Raw genomic sequence first — 26616 nt, 5'->3', positions numbered from 1 at the left:
GAATAAAAAATAGTGTTAAGAATAGACATAATAATTGTACATGAATTAAATGTAAAAAAGAAGAAGTGTAATAGTTACATACACTAATCTATGTTTTTATAGATCTAAACCATGTAATTTTTAGTTGCGTGATAACAACTTAATTCAAATATTCAACATGAATTACAAAAAGCTAGAATTTATTTAAACCACATAATAAATATCAGACTGCTAAAATGAATATCTAAATGGATGTCAGTAAGTGTGCAATGTATATACAGTGAAAATTTGAGGGCATGTATTCGAATGAAAATTATGATAGATCATGTTAAAAAAAAAAATTGGGTGGGCGAGAATTGAAGATGTGATTGGAAAAGAGATTAATGAGATCTAAAAATTTTTAAGATTTTTTAAAGGAAAAATACTAATATAATAGTAAAAGAAGATAACGTGAAAGAAATTCCAATATTACTTTCTAGAAATCAGATTACTAGGAATTACCGGCAGTTACAAGATAGTTGTATATTTTTTAAGTATATAATTACACGCAGCAGAATACAGGTACACATAATCGGTGATACCATCTACCAAACACTTTATATTAAATTTCCCAGTGAAGCGTAATACTATACAAAACATCCGCAATAGAACAGCACAAATTAAGTAGAATATAATTTTATAGTTTAATTTAAATTGATCTAAAATTAAATGATTATTAACTGAGAATTATGCTCTATTATTTATTTAAGGTAATAAACGTTTCTAACAATTTATTCCATAGCAACCTATAACTTTTTTTAACGTTAAAATAATACAATAACATAAAAATATATTTGTACTGTTTTTTTAATAAAAAATAATAGAACTGGAACATTAAGGAATAAATATACCGCAATAAAACATAACGTTTAAACACGTATTACATTCAGTAAGTCAGTAGAGTTTCATGAATTACAGATGCCGGTCAGAAAAGCTAAGTTCGTCATGGACATAGAAGGGTCACCTTTAACATCTTCTCTTCTTCAGCCTAATGTAAAATTCCAAGCAGAAACCAGCCCAAGGGAAAATGAAAACCACAGTTCAGTCAGACCTTTACTGTTGAATAAATTTTGAATATTTCAACTCGTAAAAATCGTTTCCCGTAGTAAATATGAAATCGGGTTTCACATTTATTACTTTCTTATTCTTACGTAATAACTTAAGAAAAAACAATATTACAGCGTAATATGTTTGTAAACATTTTTCAACCGTGAATTTGTAAATCTACTCCTTCAAAATAGATACTTTTATATATATATATATATATATATATATATATATATATATGTGTGTGTGTGTGTGTGTGTGTGTGTGTGTGTGTGTGAGTGTGAGTGTATTGATAATCACTGATAACTAAAATATTATTAGAAAGTTCTTAACAAACTAAGCAAACAAAAAATAATCATGTATTAAAATAGTCATGTATTTATATTACTCACTTATCTGTGTCGGAACAATGAGCAGCACTAAGGACATATTTTTCACTTATTAATGATCCAGCACATAACCATTCTACTGAATTTATTGAAATTCCATAGCCAACCATAGCCTGAAATGTATATTATTACTATTATTATTAAATACATTAATTTTAGTATATAGAAACTATAAATTAAAAAGACATCTTTGAAAATATTTGTATGAAGTATAAAATTTCACGGGAACAAAAATTAAATATAATTAAAAAACGAAAAATAAAGTAAAGAATAAAGTCTGTTGAAATATAGCGCTACAGACAGCTGTTTAAAATTAGGTAAATTGAATAAAAGAAGAACAAATTAAGAAAGAATCTTGTTATGAGATGAACCAGTTTACTGACCACGCCCAGGTTCAGTTATTTCAGTTGTAGGCGGAAGTGTAAGGAGGAAAAATGTTGAAAAAGACAGAGTGAAAATTACAAGAAAAAAAGTAAATTGGAATTTTAACCTGGATTATTTGATAAATTTAATCAAATTAAAATTTTTAAAAATTTGGAAGTATACGGAGGTGTATCTATCTTAATTACTAAATGTGAGTTGTCGAGGACTGTTTCAGATAATTGTACATCCATTTACTAAAATATTATACAAAAAAATTATTGGTTTATATATATACATTTAAACCAATAAAATTTAGATTTTATTAGACAAAATATTCAAGTATCATGTAGTATTAAAAAATCAGTTCAAAAAATTCTCTTAAAAATAATAAAACTACAATTTAAAACCAAAAATTATAAAAATACTATGTTTCTTTATCTGTCATGAAACATATAGGCTGACGTGAAACTACTATTTAACGTGATCCATAAAAGGAAAATGAAAATATTAAAAAGCGATATAACTGGACGCCCATGAATACTGTTACAGATATCCGTAGTAGAGAATGAAGTCGAAATCAAAGTTATTCGTAGTCAAACTAATTATTATTATAACTATACTTATTATAAAACTTATTATAACTGTAGTAGTTAATTGATGCAGGCTGCACACACAAATTTAATATAAATTTAGAACTAATGTTCAAAAATTAGAATACATCTAAATACTAGGCAAAAAGTTGTAGATTTTAAAATATCATATCAGAATCATGTTAAATGTAAATAAGCCTTAAGCATAAATCAATCAATTCAAACTCCTAGGTTTAATTTTTATAATTCATTTGATTGAGTGATCATTGTTTGACTGATTGGTTAGATTTCTTTGCCGACCAACTTATTAAGTTTTATCAAGTCTAACTAAGAGTATAATCACTTTTAAATTACATTTATAAGAGTATAATCACATTTGAATAACCACATTATCGTTATACTTTGATCATAAAAGAACAGTAAATGGTCAGCGCAAATCATATTAAATTTGAATAAAACCTTGGTATCGTATATATAATTCTAATCCTTTAGAATGGTTAAGGTACTCTTTATATCGGTGAACCACTTCTTGCAATTAAACATAATAAAATAGATTAAAAGCTGTATATTAAAAAACAACATTTAAATGTAACATTTAATTTTCATTATAAATAGCTACATTTCTTCACTCTCGTAAATACCCAGCCCTGAATAATTTTGACTTTATTGCAAAGCACATTATTGAAAAAGATAGATAATTTAGGAAGGTCAATCCGAATTGTCGATGAGAAAAAATAAAACAATATTATTACCCGAATGGTGATTTTTAATTGTAGCAAGAAAACTGAAAATTACTAGCATTTAATTAAAAAATGTTTGTGTAAATCTGTTAATAAAATATCTGAATTAAAAAACACTATACCATAAAAGGAAGTTCTTTTGGAGCTGCATCTACACCTCCTGCTATACTCTCAACCCACTCAGGACAAGCTTTTTTGTGATAATCTTCACACACTAAATTGAAAAAAAAAATACAAAATAAAATTAACAACTAAACAAAAATTAAATAAGAATAATATAATACTTTGTATCGTATTACAAAACCACTGAAGAGATATCAGTGTTACAAAAAAACCTTAAATAACATATAACAGAAATTATGTACAATGATAATGATGTGAATACTATACTAATTACTGATCAGTAAATTCTTTTTAAGAATAGTAAATTTGACCTAAGTATTTTCTTACAAGTAGAACAATAAACTACTTTTATATTAAAAATGATTGAAAATCAAAATTATTATGTATAATGTATTTATAGGATTTCTTTAACTTAATTTTAAGTAATTACTGACGGGTATTTCAATGAAAAGGAGACTGATAAAACAAGAGGCTTGTATATTAATACCACGTTCACCGTGTTCGTCACTTACGTCACCGAGGTTGTCTGGGAAAAAATCCAGATATCAGTTGAGGAATTGTATTTTCAAAGATAATTACATCCCATAGCTCTGTATGAAGTAAAATGATGATTAACAATATCGTGGTAATTGTCGGATTTTTTTTTGCCGAGAGAAGATTTTTGCAAACGTCTTTAAATGAAGCCCAAGGTGCACTTTCTACAATATAACATTAAGTTAAATACATCATCTTTGACCAACTGTCTTATTTGAGGACCAGAGATATTCCTTCACTTACATTCGGAAATTTCTGCCTGATGTATAAAAATCCGGGACTATCCTTCTTCATTGCTTTTACAAAATTTTTCATTAGTCCTAGCTTCATATGGAGAGAGGGTAAACATATTTTTTTTGGGTGCAACTAAGGGCTCATGATAATATTTTTCCCATTTGGAGTTAAGTTGTCTCGTTTCTTCCACTCTTTGGTAAAATAAGTTTACCCCTAGCTTAGCTGTCCCATTCACAAAGAAAACACATGTACTTAATATAGCTTAACTGCATGCATGCCTAACAAAATAACTATAACTTTCAAATCACCAAACATGTTCCTGATATGTTTTTTATAATTTATTTTTCAAGAACGTCTTTCATCACATCGTATATCTCTTCCAAATTAATACTATAAGCATTTGGTATCGAAGAATATTTGTTACCGTTGTGTAGGAGAACCACTTTTAAACTATACTTGGACGAATCTATGAAAAGGCGTCAGTCCTCAGGTTTATAAACTTGTCCTAAGTGGAACATAAACTCACCAGTATTTGTACAATTAACCAAACTATCAATAAAGTACTGAGAAAGTCTTTTTGTCAGCTTCGAAAGCCCGATTTTTTTGTATTTTTTTAAGTAAATTCCAACCTTGCAGTCTCGATGGTAACGGCTCAGCTTGATTTTTTGATAAATTTAAATCCCTACCCAAATGATTTAATTCACCTTGTGATATAAGGTGTGGCTTACTGGAAAACAATTCAAAATCAAAATCATTGTTATCTTCTTCAGTACTGTCTGATTCTTCATCGCTGCTTTCGAAACATACATTCACAGGTAGCTCAGGAACTGGAATAATTTCACTGTGAGGTGCAGGCCTGGTTACAGATTGCAATGATGGATATTTTACAGTATGTCTAGATTTTTAGAAATTCCAGAAACACTTGTTAAACAAAATAACTATCGGTTACATGATCCTTTGGTTCACGCCAAGCTTTAGGTACACCCAAATGGAAAAGCCTTCCGTGCACCTTTCAGCCACCCTCTTAAATATATAGAAAAATTAATGCATACTATATGAGGAGCCCACGTCTTATCCTCATCACCAATTTTACACTGAAAGTACAAATGATGTGCCTTTTTAATTAAAAATGTAATGATCTTTCTATTTGATTTTACTGTAAACTCACCACATACATAAAAAAGGGCATCCACATCATTTACACAATTTCAAGGCATTATGACACTGCACTGTTAACAAACTTAAGACAGCAATAAGGCTGAACAAAATTAATTCTTTCCAAAATCCAGTGCTTAATACAAACAACACAGCTTTATTTTCAGATACATGTTTTGACTTGCACAAACATGATTAATCTTATCCATGAAGGCTGACTTTTCAGTATTAGATAGTCATAATATGTGACTATTATATGATTTAATTCTTTGTCTAGTATTGTTTATTTATAGCTTACAAATTATTAACAAGGTTAAAAAATTAAAAAATGAGCTAACAAAATACAATATAGAAGCTTAAAATGCTAACTATACGTTAAAAATCAAATAAATCCTTTAATTAAAATTTAAACATTTAAAAAAAATGGTGGTGATGGAAAGATGCTGAGTTCATATTCGTTTTTAGCATTAAAACAGATTAAAACCATGTATCGCATGTTAGGAAATAAAAATTATGTTATCAGTATAATCGAAAAAGTTTTGAAGTAATCAAAATCATTTAACAATAAAATAATAATAATATAGAAACAACTAAACTTTTAATTATTTTAAATATTCTTTAAATGGAAATAATTGAGAATCAAAAGTGATTAAATCATGTAGACATAATTTAATTTACTTCTTTTAAGTAAATATTTTTTGGCATGGTGAACAAAGAGAAATACTGTGAATTAATAATTGTTAGAGTGTAATGGAAGCCTATCAGTTCCGAAGTATTAATCTTTGTTTGTCTATTGCCGACCTCTGTTGTTGAACCTTCATTTGGCAGGTCAAAGACCCCGGTCAGTGACGGCATTTTTCACATGCTACAAAATCTTTGTTTCACACATACACATATGTGAAAGGCATAGAGATAATGCGGTGAATAATAATCAACAAAAGAAAATAATACCGATAGTTAATTTCATATGTTTCTGAAAGGGAAGGGATTTGCTAACTCTTGTTAACTCATTGCCTAGTTAAATTTTTGTGCTAAATAGTTTTGTTCATAAACGAAGGTAGTGAAAGAGAAATCAAACCTTGTTATCATCATTTCTCACATGAATGATATAACTAATAAAATGTTGTACGTGCAGGTAATTGATAAAATATATTTTTAATCTGTTAAGAAAGTAAATTATTTTACTAAATGACTCACTTTTTTCAGAGATTCTTTTATTAATCGGAGATTTGTTCTCAAGACGTTTGTTAGGACAGCAGATGAGTGGTATATTTACATCAAAACCGCACAGCTGTGGTTTCTGCCCCTTAGGTATTGATTGGGTCACCTCTGGACAATCCCTTGCTTTCTTGCATATTCCACTAACTCCACATTTATCATCTGTAAACAATGAAGCAAAATTTTATTTTTTTCATTAAGTTTAGCAAAATAAAACTAATGAAATCATAGAAAATGAACTTAGTAATTTTCAATGAACTACGTAATTTTTTATTACAGTCTTACAATTATTAGTAATTAATAGTAATTAAAAAACAGTCTTACAAAACGTTTACATAAATAAAATATAAATAACTAAAGACAAAATAGATTTATACATAAACAGAAGAAACTCTAAACGTCATGAATTTACTGCAGGAAAAATAGTTAAATTTAAAAATAAATCACAACAAAAAAAAGGTAATGTCATGAAGAATTAATTTTTTTAAATTGTAATTAAAGAATTACAGAATTTTGTAATCTAGGTGATTAAATTTCTAAGAATGAACAAAAAAGTCATATGTCAAAAGAACACGGACAAAAGGGAGGATTGCTTTGATACATAAAAGAAGTCTTTGATAAAGAAAATTTATTAAAGCTAATCAATTAATAATGTAAATGTAGTCGTAAAAATTAACTTTAAAAAATGCCAGGAATTCATTTTAAACTTTCTAGCTGGACCAGAAAGTTTTTTCAGTTCAATCATTTTAGGCTCTATTTATATTTTAAGATAGAACAATTAATTTTTACTGAAGAAACAATAACCAAAATTATAAATTTTTTTCACATTTTTGTGTAAAAATAATTATTTCTAATTTATGATGCATAGTGAAATAAATAAATACAAAAAAAAACTAATTATTTTTATACTTGCCTGGAGAACTTAATTAAAGTTGAACGGTGGGACTACTGTATTGTTTTTATGTTCTTTTCCAAACATATGAAATAATTAAAAGTACAGCAAGTGAAGAGAGAATATTTCGCTATGTCAGTCAGTTGTGCCTACTTCTATTGACTCTTGCTGTAATTCACCTAAGGAGTATTCTAGATTTTTCATTTCTTCAAATTATCCAGTTCCTCTTCCTCCATGTGCAATTTAAATAAGTTTTCAAAAGTTAGAATTGTTATATCTATATTTTTTAGTGACTTTTGTTTGTTTTACAAAACATGTTTTTAATTTTAATTTTGGGAGCTCCCGTACTCAAGGGAATATGGGTCAAATTAATTTTAAGAAAATAGTCCCTAAGTGGTGATAATAAATTAAAAGAGAACTTTTTTTAAAAATACAAAGATGTAGCTTTAATTCTAAATTAACGAATTGTAATTTTCTAGGAAGGGAAAAAAATATTTTTTGCTAATCTTTTCTTCAAGAAATATTAAAAAATAAGGGTTATCAAAAATTATGATTTTGTCATTATAAATGCAGTGGGTAAGTGTGAATTGAAATTAAATTTTAAACAAATTAAAATAAAAAATAATTTTTTTGTTACCACAGACATGGAGATTGGAGTGGAATTGTTAAAAAAAAATGTAGTGGTTTGAAGGATTATTGATGTAGAAAATATAGATGCAATAACTCAGATTAACTCATTTTCTGAAGCAGTATATACCTAAAAAGAAGTAGCTAATAAATATGTATTTAGTCGTTTTTGGGGATGGGGTGAATATTAAATAATTTTTTTGTTAATTTATGATCTTGTTAAAAAGAACGTCAACTATTAACTGGAAAATATTTTTTTTAATGAATAAAATTTTTTTTAGCGAGTATACAATATAAATCAACACATAACATTTAACTAACTTGAATTAAAACTATCATTTCCTGCAGTTAAGAGAAAAAAATAATTAACAATTGCAATAAAAAATACATCTAGTAATTTCATATAATCGCTGTAATTAATTTTAAAATTCAGTAGAAAAAATATATAAATGTCAAAATTAAGGGATTTCCACATATTGCATTTCATGGCAACAATAAAATTATAAAAAAATATTTGAATAAATAGACTCTCCCTTTCATCACTTCGCTAATCCAAACCAGTCGTTATTCATTTTCCTTACTTTGCTAATACTATTTTGATTATAAATATCTCAGGTTATGCATTTAAATTGCTTTATTTTTTGCATTCCAGACATAATGTCATTCGATGTAAATAAAATAAATTATCTTCAGATTTGATAATACTACTTTTTATAAAAGAGACTGTTTCAAGTTCATATTCTTAACTCATTATTTAATTATGAAAAAATTATGTAATCATGTAAGAGATACGAACGTCCTTGGAAACGAGGTATATTTTTACTACAATAAGGACCTAAAATTTAATTTGGTTGATTTTTGATAATTGCTATAGAAATATTAAAATATGTCCTTTCTTCTTATTCCAATTTATGTTTTTTTTTGTTGTTATTATTATTAAGAATCTTAAGTTATTTATATTGCATTACGTTATTATTTTTAGTGGTATCTTATATTGTTCAATATAATTTAAATATTTATTTTTATGTCCAAATATGGGTAATTTTTTACTTCTTTTATTATTCCATCCCTTGTTCTTACCGCTAAGAACTCTTTATTTTTTACATTCTTTACTTATGTTTGTTATACATTTATTTTCATTTAATATTGTTTCATTTCTTCCTCCAGGGTTATTAACAATTTCTGAGGCGCGGGTATGCCACCCGTTTGGATTACGATATCATCAGTAAATTTTACGCATCTTATTTTTCGTTTTCCTTTACTTTTTCCTTCTTCTCTTTTAATATATTCCTTACAATATCTTTAATATTTATGTTGGACAGTATTGATGAGAAAAAGCAATCTTGCAGTTGAGCACACCTTGACTTAAACCCACCCAGTCGGACATTCTTATTTATTTTCTCTTAATTTACCATTCTCTTTCCATATGTCCCATATAATGCTTTTCAATTGCCTATGCCCATAACACAGTGATCTTTATTTTCCAGATTCTCAATATTATTGGCATTCTGCCTTCAGCCATATTTCTCTAGCTTTTTATGTTTTACTCCTTACCTCATTGTTTAATTTGAAATGTACTGCTCTTTCATTTTCTCCTGTCTTAAAATTATACCGCCTTCTGTTAATATTTCTATTGTTACTCATGGTTTTTTTTTGGCCCTACTTTCCTCGTAATATTCTACGTCTCCTTCTGCTGTTTTTTATGTGGCATTTTTTATTCTCATTCAAGTCTCCTTATTCCTCTCTTTTTCCATTTTGCTTTCTTTAACTGCCTTAGCAAATTTTTCTCCCGTTTTTTCTTCATTCAATTTCTTCAAATTTTCTAAGTTCATTTCTTTCTTTTAAAAGAAAGCCACTTCAATCATAAGCAGCTCATGACTGTTATATCTGCACTTGTTATATCTACTAAGATAAGAACAATCTGATAGTGTGCTTTGTTTCCAGGAGATATTCGCCTGTATCTCCTTCTTTTACTATTTTTGAACCAAGCTTTTATTATAAATAGCTCTTAATAAATTTATATAATAACTCTTAAAAAAATTTTATTAATCTCTTTTCCTACAATTTCTTACCCAAAACTTTCAAATTTTCCTACCGTACTTTTTTTTCTTCGCCTTTTCTGAACACAGCATTCACAGTATCTCATTAGTACCTTACAACAGTTTTTTTCTGATTTTATGAAATTTTCACTACTCTCATAAATCTCTTCAGTACCTTTATTTTTATATCTTGATGTTGACATATATACTTGTACTTTTAACTATTTCGTTGGGTATAATATTTCAGTTTTTGACAATATTAATCTATCAATTATTCGTTTTGCTACTTTATTCCTTATAATTATAACCAGTCTTTTTTTTTTTCTTTCTACCAGAATAGAATAAGGAACTTCTCCTCTTTATTTCACCCTGCCTTCCTTCTTCATTGAGTTCTAATACAACCGTTTTATTTATCTTCATTTCCCTCTTGATATTTTCTAACTTTTAATTTATAATAGTGTTAAAATTCTAAGTTCCTATACGCAATTGGTTCTTTAACTTCTTTTGTTACGTGTTCTATTTATCCGAATGAGAAACTATTTTAAATATTTAACACAGAGGAAGCTGCTTATCAGCTACATTATAGCTTTATAAAAGAAATTATCGCTAGGATTTTTAATACACCCATTTTGCGTTGCCTTCTGTATTTTAATACCACTGACTTTCAGAAGAACATCCTCCATTTTGGGAGGCAGTTTTCTACTCCCAGGGCAATAGAGTAGCCCTATACCCCCATTGTCTTGTTTATCAGCCTTCTGAGGTAGTCGTTGGCACTTTTAGCGGGGGGGGGGGAATTTCTTATACTGGAAGTAATTTGGTCCTTTCACTCGTTGTCGCTTATACAGTTTATACTAGCAATAGTTAATATAGTATAATCGTTGCTCCCTTTCTACCAGGGGAAAATCAATATCTGGACTTTCCCTTCCGAATCTGAGATCGTAAAAGCATTTCAAAGATACTCTACTACGTTTGAAGAGCCATTTTTCCATCAAAATTTGTTTTTTTTTATCAAGTTGGCGCAATCAACTGATGACAAGATTTATCATATATATGATAAATAATATACATGATAAATTTCTTCTTTTTTCTTAAAAAGAAAAGGAAAGAATTCCATGACATATTTTAAAGGCGAAAATAAAAAACTAAATGATATAAACATACGTTCGGAAACGCTCGTTCTCGAATGTCACCTTAATTTCTGCTCCTGACGGAAAAATGAATAAAACAGATCACAGAATTTTATTACTAGTAAGTTTTGGTAAAATTACTGTAAAATAGAAAAAAAACTGGTGTTTCAAAACACATTTTGTTTAGGTTTCACTAGCAATAACTTCATTAAATTGCTACTAAACATAGAAAATTTTACAGTGAAATTTGTAAGAATGTAATTCTGAGAAAATTTATGTAAGGAACGTTAACTGAACATGAAGAAGTATTTAAAAAAAACTATTAAAAATAAAATAGACTGAAACATGTTAGGAAATTGCTGTATTATAATTTTAAACAGAAAACAAGAATCATTTCAGTACTGGAAAATAAGTAGAAAAACGAAATCAATTATTACAAGTAAATTATTAGAATAAAATATTACATCTACAAATATATAAATTAAATAAACTTTGCCAAGTGAATAACGATCCTGATTCATAAATTTTATTTTGAATCTCTAATTGTCTATATTTACTAAACCACCTGGTCTTTCATTTAAACTAATAAATATAAAAACAGGCAGTTTAGCAATTAAAATATTAGCATCTGTTATTCAGTTTTGATTTAAAGTTTAAGATATTTTTAATTGATTTTTTAATATGTTTGTAGTTTAAACAAATTAGAATTACGTCACAAGAAAATGCTCTGCGATGATGGCTAGCCATCGTAAATGTTAAGGAAATGGGTTTTAATAAAGCTGGATTTAAATAATTAATACTTTAAGAAAAGTTTTAATTTTAAAAATGAAAGTTGTACATTTTAGAAACTGGAATAATAAAATTTTAATTTATTTTCAAGCCTGATTGATTTTTTCATTTATGTAATTTTATACGTTTCAAAATATAAAAATAAGTACTATAATAAAAAAATGAAATATATTTTTGTAATTAGTTGACGTTAAAAGCCGTTGCAGGATATGCCAACATATAAGGAAAACTATGGCGTATTTTCATCTAATGATGAAAATCTTTAGACTATACAAAGAAAGAGCTAAGCTAAACAGTTACTGAAATAAATTAGAAATAAGAACGCGTTCAAAAATTATTTACAAATAAAATTACGTAAATCTAAAATTAATTTCGATTGTTAAAGAATCATCATTATTAATTCTACATTGAGGAAATAGAAAAATTTGAAAAAGCTTAACAATGATAATAATAAAGACATGATGATTATAATTATTTAACAAGTGTTGAATTCAATTAAAACTTTCCCCCAAAAAAATGTTAACCAAAAAAAAGGAAAGATAAATAATCCTGTGTCTTTTACGTTGGTTGCTTTAATTATCACAATCAATGTAACTAAACAGTAGATAAAACGCTAAATAAAAGCATATTTACGTCCCTCTAAACTAAAATTACTTCCATAATTTTTTTATGATTTTCTCTAACAGATACATTCATTAGTTCCAGTAATACAGGAAGTAGTTATAAAAGTTACCTAGATTGAAAGTAAAATTTCATTTAAGTGATAAATTCTAAATACCAATTATTGGAGATCCAAAAATGTTCTTAACCCACCGGATTGGTCTAGTAGTAAACTCGTCGTCGTAAATCAGCTAATTTCGGAGTTGAAAACCTAAGTTCAAATCTTAATAAAGATTTATCGGTAAAGTCCCATTACCTGATAAATCGCTAATACTTTAATTATTGATGCGACTATAAGTAAAAGTATTTAAAAAAGATATTATTTAATGTAAGTTTTAAAATTGTGTTATGTGTTGTGTGAGATGCTGTGTCCAAATTGAAAGAATGTAGTTTTTATATTTCATATTATGTGTAGTTCTTTATAGCTTAATTTCTTATAGTTTTTATAAGTTGTAGTTGGAAACTACATGATATATAAAACTAAAATATATATCATATTTTATAACATAAAATATATCTTGATATAAAAAATAATTTTATAACGTGTGTTACTTCTGTGTTATCAATGCAATAAAAAAATTTAAAGTCGTAAATAAAAAATATCTGCAATGCAGTTGATATTCAGCCTTAAATGTAACATCCTAACTATGTACTACATTGACTGACAGTTTATGAATAATTATTACACACAAAGAAAAACTCTGCTTGCTTACACATTACCACCTTTATACTTGTATGTATCGCAGCTCAGAGAAAGTCAAGAGCAGCAGATTTTGAAAAGCAAACAAATAAACAATCATTTTACTGTCGCGAAACATTATTTTATACTTAGACCACGAGTATAAATATATTTCAACTCGATAGCGATATAAAGGTTATGAGTAACAAGAATTCGTTTATAGGAGTTTAAGAAAATATAATATGCCTAATAGATCAATTTTATTGATATACTAGGCACTGACACAATTTTGGAAAATACGGTTGTCAAAAAACTATGGGAAAAACAGTAATAGGTCAAGGTTCAATAAAAATTTGAGAAAAAACAACTTCATTCAAAGATAAATTGTAAATATATTTTTTGATAATAACGGTAATTACTAGACTGAATCTAAACAGAATTGTCAATAAATAACGTAAGAAAAAATATTATTAGGGAATGAATGAATCTCGTTTTAACCTGAGGAGTAGAAAATTTCTTTGAATAAATAAATTTATGTTTTCTTTTTCACTCTCCTAAAGAATACAATTTTAATTATTTGTAACAATCTTAAAGTAAATATAATTAACATTCAAACACGTAGTCTCGTAAAAAAAAAAAACTTAAGAAAATTGCAGCAATATAAATATCATGCAGGAAATACCGGTCATTAACTAATTCTTTTGGATAAACTTATATCTTAATCCTAAAAGGAATATGAGTTAAAGTATTTGTTTGGGGCTGGCCCGTGTAATTACATGTATTTTAATTTATAGTAATAGCAACTTTCTCAAGGATAAACTATTTTTCTTTTTTTTTTTCAATAATCAAGATAAAATAAATTTTAAATAAATATCTTCAAGAGATAAAAACTAAGATTAATAAAATTAGTCAACTTTTATAAGTATTTATTAACAATTTTAACAGGGTCTTCCTTCCCTATAACAAAATTCCTTTTTTTAATTTTCTCACCGAAAAAGAATTTTATACAATTATTTTTCTGGAGAGAAAATATTAAACCAAATAAGAGATAAAACCACAATTACAAGATTTTTTTTTGAAATCTTTGTCATAAGATATATCTAGATAAAAATTGCGACAACCGAATTTAATTATAACACTAACTACTACATATTGTCCCCGCCTAACGTTCTGTTAGTGGGTTATAATTAACAGCACATCCTTGTTTGCCGATCTATGGATGTAACATGCTACAGGTTCATCAAGAAATTCGAAAGCAGCTAAGTCCCTGAGTCACAAAAAATGTATATATCACTGCATCCTTTAGGAACAGCTCACAAATCAACCAACGTAGCTAACCATCATAAATGAGTCCCACAGAATTATTTGTACATCCATTTTCTTAAAAAAAATTTCAAAATTATAGGAGTTAACAAAGTATACTCTTTACATTAGATGATTTTATTGAACAAGTTTCTTTAATTTTAGCATTCTTCTGTAATTTGCAACACCTTGTAATCCTTCTACAACGGTATTAAATTCGAATTGGTACGCTAATCTAGTAAGTCAATTATAGATTGGTAAAACGTTAGTTGGATTATCTCCTATACCAAAGCGTGTAGTTTTGTTTAGGAAATTTTATTCCTCATAATATTTTCGTATTTACTGTAAAGACGTTTTTTTATTTACTCTAAACTATTCTAAATGTTAATGTACTATTTTAAAAATGTAAATGTGTAATATAATAAACGATATATTTTTATGTGTACCGCATTATCATGTTCATCTCTCTCTTTTTAATTCCTTGAACGAAATAAAGAAAGTATTGTGATCGCGAAGAATTTCGGTTTTCAGATTTCAACAAAAATATCCATTCTGACCATCCCTGAATCTATTTTGAGTAGTTTCGGCGTGACGTCTGTACGTACGTTTTTATGTATGTATCTCTCATAATTCAAAAATGATTAGCCGTAGGATGTTGAAATTTTGGATTTAAGACTGTTGTAACATCTAATTGTGCACCTCCCATTTTGATTTCAATCGACTGATCCAAAAGTGTCCAACAAAGCCCAAAATCCAAAATAATTTGGATTTTGTACGTTTTTTAACTGCAGTAATAAGCCCTCATTGAGAACTATTCAACGATATCATAAGTGGTACTTATTTTCACTGGTTCCAAAGTTATAGACAATTGAAATTTTAATTAATGAGATATTTGGATCTTAGAAGCGGAAGGCATATCGGTTCGAATCATACTTCATCTCCCTTTTTTTAATTTTTTTTAAAATTAAAATATCTGTATTTATTAATAATTATTAACCTCTCTGATTGTAAAAAACTTTTATGATAAATAATAATTCAATAACAATAATAATAAATTAAAAAATATCAGAAGTTATTAATAAAATAAAATTTTATGCACTTTTCATTTAAAAAAAAAATGTGTATATGTAAATTATTAGGTGTACAATCTTTGTATAGTCTCAGGTCGAGTACTCCTGAGAAATGTGGTTAACTGAAACCCAACCACCAAAGAACACCGTATCAACAATCTAGTATTCAAGTCCGTATAAAAGTAACTGCCATTACTGTGATTTGAACCTTAGAACTCTCAACTTCGAAATCAGCTGATTTACGATGACGAGTTAACTGCTAGACAAGCCCGGTAGGCTATGATGTTCCATAAGTATAATTTTTATCGTATTATCTATGTACTCGTTTATCAGTAACTATCTACCCAACTAACTACGCATATCGTGTTATGCTATAATCTCTTTTTCTTAATAAAAATAAGTATGGTGTGGCTAAATTTTTAAATAATTACCTTTTTTTTTGCAGAAACGCTTCTTATTTTTATTCTCTCTCAATTTATACATGTAGCTTCTTAGATATTAGCGGACACGAGAGAAAAAGGATTACAATTGGACGAAAAATTACATAGTTTATGGAAAATAATTAAAAAATAATATTATTTAAACACTAAAGAAAACAATATTGATAAAACACCATCACCCTATATACACTTAAGGATTTTAAAGTGTATTATATACTTTCCAATCAATTTTTACCTGAACAGGAGCAATTTTCAATCGTTACAGTAGTTATCGGAGAAAAACCCATTTCATTTTTTCAACCTATCGACTTAAATTACATTATTTTAACTAACTTTTATAAAGGTAGAATTTTTTTTTACTCTGCAGGCGTACAGTGTAGCCTAACAATAATTTTAAGAATTTTTTTTTCATTTACATCCTTATTTTGTGATTTGAATTACATACTCTCTAATATTTGTGGTAGTGCCTTTAACAAAAGTTTGTGATATTTTATCACATGAATATTTTATATTCAATATTTAGAAAATTTTATCACATGTTTGTGTATCTGTAAATTATAACTCTTTTACTACCTTTAATAAACAGGAGAGTTCTTATTCAACACATACGTATTTTTATATACATGCCCAAATCTTTAATTAATAAATCTATTTTTTCAACGATTCATTTTTTGTAGTGGAAGTTCATATAGTGGTCCCGTAATAAGTTTTCCCCCAACGTAAACGGAGGATTTTTTTTAAAGAAAAACACGTCTATATAAATAATTTTAAAATATTTTAAATTTTATTTCTGTTATCATTACTTAATATTAGCTTATGATGTGCAGGTTAATGTTTATCCAGAATCCAGATATAGATTCTAAAACCTAATAAAATTAATTTTGAAGTGTGAAATTAAAAAAAAAATAAATAAAATAAAATTCATAATCCCGGATTCCAGAGATTAGTGCTCATTAGTAGTCTATGTTGTTATTCGTTTTTCTTGTTTTTTTTTTCAAAAAGCATGTTTCACACTTATATGATTATTAATGTATTTGGAACCGAAGAATATATATTGATGAGATTTGATATGGTATAAAAATCCTTTCCTACACATACAATTAAACAAAGTTCATCCGTTGATTGCGGTTTGAAAATCTTCGGCCATGTTAAAGTAAAAATAATGAAGAAAGGCTATTTGAAAGTAGAAGAAGACTCAAAGTCGAGTCTCTTCACTTTTATTTATTTATTTCTTTTTAGAAATTCAGAAATAATAACATCCACCATGTTATTCCTCATAATAAGATGTTGTTTCATTGTATTGTTTTTTTTTTTTTTTTTTTAATTATAAAATTCAGAAAAGACAAAGAAGAGAATTTTCACTAAATACAGAAGATATATTCTGTTCTATTCAAAGGAAAACAGAACTTTTTTGGAAAATTCCCAAATTAGTTCAAAGTGGAATTTAATATAGCCGAGAAAGTTTCACAACCATATTGCCAGAAGTTTTCTTTAACTTTTGAGTACCTGTTTCTTTAACAATTTATGAAAAACTTAATCAAAATGATGAAAAATATTTCCACACATATTTTTCAATTTAATTTTATTATTGTGTTGCTGAAAATTACAGGTCGGATTTTTTTGTTAAAAACACTTTAGCGAGAAGGTAGAGAAAATTTATTTCCACCAGATTGACCTTAGCCTCTCGTTTGAGATTTAATAATATCCCCCCTAAAAAGTGAGTTTAATTCCACCTAATAAAAATTTAAAATATTTTAATGAGAATGTTGTACAGACAATACTTTATTTTATCGTTGAAATGTTTCACAAAATTTATCATGAAGTGTGTAAACAACAGAAATATAATTTCCAGTCAGTTTCCGTATGACATTTAAAAGAATATTTCTGCAAATAATTTTCATTTTATTTATCTTTTATTTTAATTTTTTTACCTATATCTTTACATAAAAAGTCAACATCAGAAAAAATTATGAAATTATTTATTCGGGGGGAAAGAGGTCAAAACTTTAGTTCAAAATTTCAGTAAGAGTTACTTAGATAAGTTTTATCATCTAGAAGAATTAATTTTTGAAAATGATTTTTATCTAATTAAAATATTTTAGAAAGGACATCTGGAATTATTAAATACCATAAAAATGTATTTAGCGGGAAAAGGCTCCATGTAAATATTATAACCTAAGATTCGGTCAGTTTCCTTCAATTTTCGTGTAATTAAGCTAGTTTAGAGTGAGATATGCAAAAAGATGGGTTATAAATCAAATATTATTTATAGAAATGTTGATGATTTACTTTAAATTTATATGAAATACAAAGATACGATGGAAAAATACGTTTGAGACTTACGGGTCAAATATAAATAAAAGATAAATAAGTAAAATACAGTTAAACACAACCTATTTAACAACTGAAAAAAATGAATTATCAAATTATACTGCATTATGTGCATGGTAATTAAAACTTCTTTACTACAGAGACAGGAAACATTTCTGTGATTTTTAGTTAATAATCTTAATTCTTTTATTTTCGAATTTGAGAGTTCTAAGATCCGAGTCCTTGTAAAGGCAATTGCTTTTATATGGATTTGAGCTGCACTGTGGATACTGGTCCTTTGGTGGTTGAGTTTCAGTTAACCACACATCTTAGGAATGGTCAACCAGAATATGTTCAAGACTACATGTTTACCATCGGTACAATTACATTTACATTGTACTACGACTGCAGCTACATCAGGCTTGACAAGCCGGGAGCTGAGATTGCAATTACTAACCTACACACACACACACACACACCCAAACCCTGCAGTAGCTGAAAAAATGGTTAGAGAAAACGATCTTTTAAAAATAATTATCTGCATTAAAAAAATAAATTATGAACGACTGGTAATAACTCACGGTTTTTCACTATTGACGTGTTTTTTTTTTTTTTTGTTTAATTGATAATTGTTAAATTTTATATCACTTCCAAAAATTTGTTTTATTTTATAATTACTTTGCTTTGGAGGAATAAAATTATAATTATTGATTTGAATTTTAGTTTTTTTTTGTATTATAACGAATAACGACTAAATTTACAAATTTCATAAACAGAATATAATCCAAAGAAACAGCTATGCTAAACTATCAATGTAATAAATTGGAAAACGAAACAAAAAACGCTGAAAAACCGTTTAAAATGTTTTTATTACAAAAAACTATGTTTTATAAAACTAGTATTAAACAATTTTTCTAAACAGTTTTTACAAAATATTTTTAATATTCAAAAGAAAAGATCTTGTTAAATTTAGTAAAATAGCTAAAATATCTAAACGTTATAATAATAAATAATAAAATGAACTTATATTTACTTACTTTCTTCAAGGTTAGGGAATCTTATATAAGCACAACCAACAACATTAGACGTAATGCATGATAACAAAAATAAAACTACCGATCTCAGTAGTAATATGTTTACGTAATAATTAAATAACATGTTAAATATATTCATATATTATGTTCAAACTTCCTTAACAAAAATCGAATCTTCTACCACTAACTTTCATGCGGTTACCGAGTTTGCGTGGTTTTACTGTAGCTGCTGTAGAAAGACTGAACGACAAAGCTAAAGCTTCTACTAGAAGCAGAACCGGTTAAACTGCGAATGAGTAATAATGTAATCTCTTTTGAAAAATCTTTATATATATATATATATATATATATACACACACACACACACACACACACACACACACACACACACACACAACAAATATGATTAAAAAGTTTCCTTATAATGAGTTCCATATTTCTTAGAAAAGAAGAAGGTACTCGTAGATTAAATATCCATAAGTATGGAACAATTTTATTGTTATCATTGTCGCAACATTTTGCAATAATATACCATTCCTGATTAGATGGTGTAGATTAGAAACAGATCACCCATATTTATATTTAATTTTTAGAAATTACGATTATAGCAGTACATAAGAATTATGAGGACAAACATTGAGCCAGAGAGAGTGACAGAACTGTACACTCTTTTTCTGTTTAACCTCCGAAACCACCGTAAGGTGTTTTTTTAGTGAATGAATGAGGATAGACCCACCGGGTTGGTCTAGTGGTGAACGCGTCTTCCCAAATCAGCTGATTTGGAAGTCGAGAGTTCCAGCGTTCAAGTAAAGTTAGTTATTTTTACACGGATTTGAATACTAGATCGTGGATACCGGTGTTCTTTGGTGGTTGAGTTTTAATTAACCACACATCTCAGGAATGGTCGAACTGAGACTGTACAAGACTACACTCCATTTACACTCATAAATATCATCCTCATTCATCCTCTGAAGTATTATCTGAACGGTAGTTACCGGAGGATAAACAGGAAAAAGAAAGAAAGGATGAATGAGGATGATATGCGTATGTATCAATGTATGTAGTCTTGCACAGTCTCAGGTTGATCATTCCTGAGATCTGTGGTTAATTGAAATCCAACCACCAAAGAACATCGGTATCCACGATCTAGTATTCAAATCCTTATAACTCTTAACTTTGAAATCAGCTGGTTCGCGATGACGAGTTTATCCACTGGAAAAAACCGATGGGATCAGAGAGGTGTGCTAAGTAAAGTAAGTCGTTTTAAGAATTCAGTTTGAAAAAATTTAACGAATACTTCAAGTTAATAAAACTTTTAACTTTCTCTCAGCTATCAAAATATAAATTAAACAATACCATTTTATCTTTCAGGAAAATTGAAATGGAGTAAGCTGGATAACATATAAGAATTTATTGCCCTAAATTCTTCTAAGAAATTAATACTGAGGGAGAGAATTCTGCATAAAATAATCTACTATTTTTCCCCCTGCAAACAGAACCCTTACTTTTTATATTTTTCTGCAATGTTTTTAAGTATGAAAAAGGTATATATTTCAGTGTTTTTTATACTATTAAACATTTTTATCTTGATTTAGGCCTACACTACTTAAAATATTTTTACCTCACTTTTTCCGAATTTTCTAAACGAGAAATCCAGTTGAAAATAGGTCTATAATACAGATGGATAACTAAAGATAGATAGATTTCTTCGTACTGATTTAAATTCTTAATTTTCACAATGGTTGTCATCATAAAGAAAACTAGTTTAGCATTAATACACTATGAATTACAAAATATGAAATTTTACGATATTCAAATAGTTATTTTTTTTTTTAATATTCAATCCTGACGGAAGAGTATAAATCTAAATTGTATCAAATGATCAGCAATTCTTTGGCTCAGTTCAATTAAATAAATTAATAAAAACCTGAAGAACCTCGCAGTTTACTTAAAACGTAGAAAAAATGTATTAATTGGCAAATTTCGAGTTTATTAATTTTTTGGAAGAGTGGTAGGATTTGTTTACTTCATTCGGGAGGTATTAGGTTCAAATGCTGGTCAACGAGGTTATATTTCCCTTTGTTAAAATGTCCATATTTCAATGGCTTGCTTAGTTTGGTTAGATATCTTACCACCTACGTTAGGTTACCATAGAAAAAGACGTAGAAAAATGCAATAAGTGATTTTTATTAAAAAATATATATAAATATAAAAGATACATCTCTATAGTGTTCAAAATACTCGCATTTTTATACCTTATCGTTTGATGAAATGAAACTTTGAAGAAAAACAAAACACAGTTATCATTTATCTGCGGCTCTTTTTCCTGATAACTTATGATTAAAATGAATTTCACAAAACTTGGCAAAAGAATTCATCTTAAAAGTAATGGAACTATCTGATATTTTTTAACATCAAATATTAACCAACAGACTTTCCCATTCTCATGATTGTTTTTCTTTTTTAAATTGAATCTCGCAGAAAAAATTTGAAAAGTAAAATATAATACAAATAAATAAATTTAAAATGTACCATAAATTTAGTAATAAGCATTTATTAAACACTTTTAAAAAGATTTGTACGTTTCAAAAGATTGAATTTTTATCGGATACAAACGGTAAACAAGATCTAAATAAGAATGCGATCAGGATCCAATTCAACCAGATAACTCAGATATACAAAGATGTTATATACAAGTCTATACAGACGGTTCTGTCTCTGTTGTAAGGTGTGGCTACTGCATTATATTTTCTGAAAGCGTACTGCTATATAAACTCAATGCCTGTTCCTTCATATTCTTTTGTGAAGCTTACGAGATATATTTTGCTTTAATGATCATTCGAACCCATAATAAAGACAAATTTCTAATTATAACAGACTCTACTTGAACTTAAACTGCAGAAACTCAGAGCCCATAGTTCAGAAAGAGGCCCAATCACTTTTTCAAATATAAACAAGATTTTATTTGTTTGGATTCCAAGTCATTTCGGCATTCAGGCATTCAGAACAAGCTGATAAAGCGGCCAGAGAGCCTTGTTAAATGATCTCCGAGGGGACTTGGTGAGTCAAAATGACTTCATAAGGGAAACCCGCAATAAACGAAATATTCATGGAATTATCTCTGAAGAGCCATTAAATATTTGGAATAGATGAAACCAAGTCATCCTGACACGAGGTCTGGACACACTAAATTAACCCATATCCCTCTGCTTGGCTGTCCTCGATCATACTGTAAGGTGTGTATGTACGATAGACTGTAGACCATTTTCTTCTAGATTACCAAAAATTCGAAGATAGTCGTTAATTAATCAGAATATGAAGATAGTGCTTATTCGAGAGAGCAATATCAAGACGATTTTACATTTTTTATATGAAAATAGGATGATGAACTTACATTGTAATATGCAAAACGTGTTTTTTTGTACATATAATATTTCTTAAATAGTGGTAATGCTCTAATGTTCAATTATTTGTTTAATGTTCAACATATATATAATTTTAAGAGTTAAATATTAGTTATCGAGTTAAATATTATAGTTATTTGTGAATTATTTTCTGTTATTCTAAGTCACAGATAACTTTACTTGTTGATGCGACTATAAATAAGAGAATTAAAAAAGAAATAATTTGTTTAATCTTTTTATTTGGCAGTATATCAATCATGCTTAATTCTATAGAAAAAGTGATTCCAGAAAGCAATAAAGGAATGAATAAATATATTCCATATTTGATTTAAAATTAAGATTTTTTATCCGATTGCTTTTCTGTTTGTAAAACAACTTTTTTACTATTATTAATAAAACTATTACTTCCTTAATAGAATCGTATTTTAAAAAGAAATTATTAGCACAAATAGACCTACACAGAGACAAATTATCTGAATTTCATTTTTATTTATATTCTTTTTTAATTCCTTAATTTTAATTCGATTATATTTAATATTTTAAAAGGGCAGTTTTATCTTTTTCTTTTAAGAATACTAATTTCTTGATTTTATTATTTCCGGAAATAATCCATTGCAAAGCAATGTAATAATATTTATGTTGGAAGATATCTACTGGAAAACAAGATAAAATACATAGTTTATGAATAAATCTTTACTATTTTTTTTTCTTACTATGCTGAAGTCAGCTATGCAAAATTATCACGTTGAACATAAATAAATTCCCAACACCCAAATTCATAGCACGTTTCCAGTTCAAATTAAATGTAAATAAGACTGTTCGGTTTTCTAAATTTCCACTACCACAAAAAGATTTCATTGTTCAATTAATTAAACAATAAACCGGGATAAAGTGAAAAATATATCAAGAAAATTAAAATTTTTGAATATTTTAATAATATTTATTTCTTTGAAAAAGTTAAAATGTGATTTATCGAAGAAAAATTAAATTACTGCATAATTAGATTTAATTGATAAATCTGAATAATTTTTATTTAAATTAAAAATTTTAACAAATATATATATATATATATATATATATATATATATATAAATATATATAAAATATAAAACCTCATTTCATTGTAATTTTATTTTTATGTTGACTAATATTATCCGAATAAAGCTAAAATTCTAGAAAAATATTGTTATAGAAAGGTTAATAATATTTGAACAGAACTTTATTGGTAAATATTAAGATACTCAATGTTTAAGAAGAAAAAGCTTACATAAATAATTGCTTCAAAAAGATCTTCCGTAGCTCTTAATAGTTATTTTTAATAGTTCTTTCGCAGATTTCTGGAAATAGTGAAGACGAGAAGCTGAATAATAGTAATGTAAGTATATTTCAATTTATCTATAAAATGAATAATATGAAACACAACGAATTGTATCCTTAATTATTCAATTAATAATATGGTTGAATCTTGAATCAGTGTTCTTAAAGGAGACTCTCGGTGTAGTTTTAGAAACGAGGTGAAATTTCCTAACCGTCCTTTTAACCATCAAAAGAAAGGCAAGGTTGAATACCCACTATGAATTTTACTTAAAAAAGATACAAAAATTCTAATTTTTATTTTTCACATAAATCGGAAGCGGAATTTTCTTTAAATTCATTAAACCACTACAAAATGAAATAAGAATCTGTGGCCTACAAGTTAAATAGGAAAAATCTCAATGCCGCTTCATAAATAGTTTTTAAAAGGATAAATTTTATTCAGATAAAGAATGTAATTTCGTAATAAATATGAGTTTGATATTTATAGATATTGTGTTCAGAACTTACTTTTTCCTCCGTGTTTTTAAATAATATTAAATCGATATCAGTCATCTGAATTTTACGGATGTAATATAATGATAAGATAAAAAAGTGTTATTTCTCTAAGCCGAATCATTAATTCAATAGGATAAAACTTGCAAAAAAGTTCATAGCAAATTTCATGCTTCATTTACAGTAGAGATGTTTAAAAAAAAACCTCGATTCTTAAATGCGTCCACACCCAGTTTAAAGAAAACAAACAAGCATTAAGGAGCTATAAAAAAAAGTGATTACTGTAATTTATCTTAAATGAACATAAAACTACAAAATTAACGATTTTTTTTTTGCTGGTCTGTATATCAAAACGTAGCAATTCCTCTTTCTTGGTTCATTCATTGATGACCAAAACGAACTGCTTTTGCAACTTTTTATATTTATTGATAAATTTACAGAATTTACTTAATTGTTGCATACCGTAAATTCAATTTTAGATAGAAACTGTTTAAAATCATATGTTTCTTGTAATGTAGTTTTGAAGTTCTACCAAAATTGTGTTTTGTAGGCGAATGAATGCTTATAATATTAAAAGAAGGAAAAAAACAAATTTAACTGAACCAAATAAGGCTTTTTTTTCCTTATATCAAGTACAATTTGATATAATATTTATATATTGCGTGCCGTTTCAAGAAATTATAATACCAGTTAGTTATTACAGCAAAATTCTTTGTTATTAGAATTATTTATACGTACTTACATTTTATGAAGGCTATTATGGCTAAAATTATATATCTGTTACGTGATATTAACTAGCTATTTATTCATTTTTACAGGATACAATTATATAGGCCTACAAAGCGCGTAAATGTATGTATGAATCACTTACGACGATTTATTTTTTCACGAAGCAATTTCTTCTGAAGAATTACGTTTTTTCTTTTTGAATTTCCACATGTGTTATAAGTTATAAAAGACGAAATAGCTGATGGCGGCCCATCGATGGAAATATAAAGAAATACGTATGTGTAGGCCAGGTATCTATTAGAACGCACTAATTCTGTATCATACCGATGGATACTAAAATGTGATTTACGTACGAAATTTTTTTAAAATTTATTGTCTAAAGTTAGTTATATCGAATATTTATAAGAGTATTGCACTAAATAATACTTTTATACAAAATTATAATTTTCCGTACCATAACTCATAAAAGCAACAACCATATCCAGTGCCCTCATACACTAACTAGTAAAATTCCTTTAGACAACAATGATAAAAAACTACACAAATTAATGGATCTTTCCCATAAATACTCGTACTTTCAGTAATATATTGTAATTATTCATCTACAAACTTGTCAGTTTATTATGAATACAATCACTTTTTTAAGGAAAATACTCTTGGCACAGTAAAAGTATTTTACAATTTTGCATACGATATTAATTTTTTCTACCTATGTACACGACAAGAAAAGTAAGTTATATAAAATTGTAAAGGTTATTTTACAGTTATAATAAAAAAAAACATTATACAATTTTTTTATATTTAAAAAAAAATTGATTCACGTAAATTAGCTATTTTTTCGCACTTTGCCGGCATCTATGCAATGCACGAATGAGCCTTTATAGTCTGTTTTTTTATTTATCTGTTGTAGACTATAATGGTATTAGTTTCATTACAATCCGCATAAATGATTTACTGTAACTACTGCGCTGGAATTTTCTGAAACCCAATCACTTATTAGTTCATGAAGATTCTACAAGATCCAGAATCTTTAATGATGTTATGTTTTCAATAATCAGTGGTATCCTAACTTTTTCTTAAGGCTGAAATATAATGTTGAAATAATTTCCCTAGCATGTACATTGCATTGTAAATAATTCGGCTTCCAAACGAAGTATTCATCACCGAAACTAGCAATAAATTATTGATGTGGTGAGGAAAAAATACACTTGCCTTATTAACCTACGTTTTAACTTAATGTGGAATCACAAGAAGAAAAAATAATAAGAACAAACATGTTTACGCAAAATTTGGA

The 26616-nt window shown here is 27.4% G+C and overlaps 1 protein-coding gene across 2 annotated transcripts in view; it reads right to left on the bottom strand.

Annotated features, from left to right (window-relative positions):
* The window catches only part of LOC142321832 (venom protease-like), a 56181-nt gene extending 36506 nt beyond the window's left edge, over nt 1–19675 (bottom strand). For both annotated transcript variants that reach the window (XM_075360282.1, XM_075360281.1), the window contains exons 1-4: nt 19384–19675; nt 6391–6573; nt 3270–3361; nt 1458–1567 (exon numbers count right to left, since the gene is read on the bottom strand). In XM_075360282.1, coding sequence (XP_075216397.1) covers nt 1458–1567; nt 3270–3361; nt 6391–6573; nt 19384–19519 — 521 coding nt within the window. In that variant the 5' untranslated portion in view covers nt 19520–19675. The remainder of the gene's footprint in view (nt 1–1457; nt 1568–3269; nt 3362–6390; nt 6574–19383) is intronic.
* Nucleotides 19676–26616: the final 6941 nt, after the last annotated feature.

The sequence above is a fragment of the Lycorma delicatula genome, chromosome 3, assembly GCF_047948215.1.
Source record: "Lycorma delicatula isolate Av1 chromosome 3, ASM4794821v1, whole genome shotgun sequence".
Lineage (NCBI taxonomy): Eukaryota > Metazoa > Arthropoda > Insecta > Hemiptera > Fulgoridae > Lycorma > Lycorma delicatula.
The sequence above is the reverse complement of the archived record's forward strand: the minus strand, read 5'-3'. Positions and strand labels throughout refer to the sequence as shown.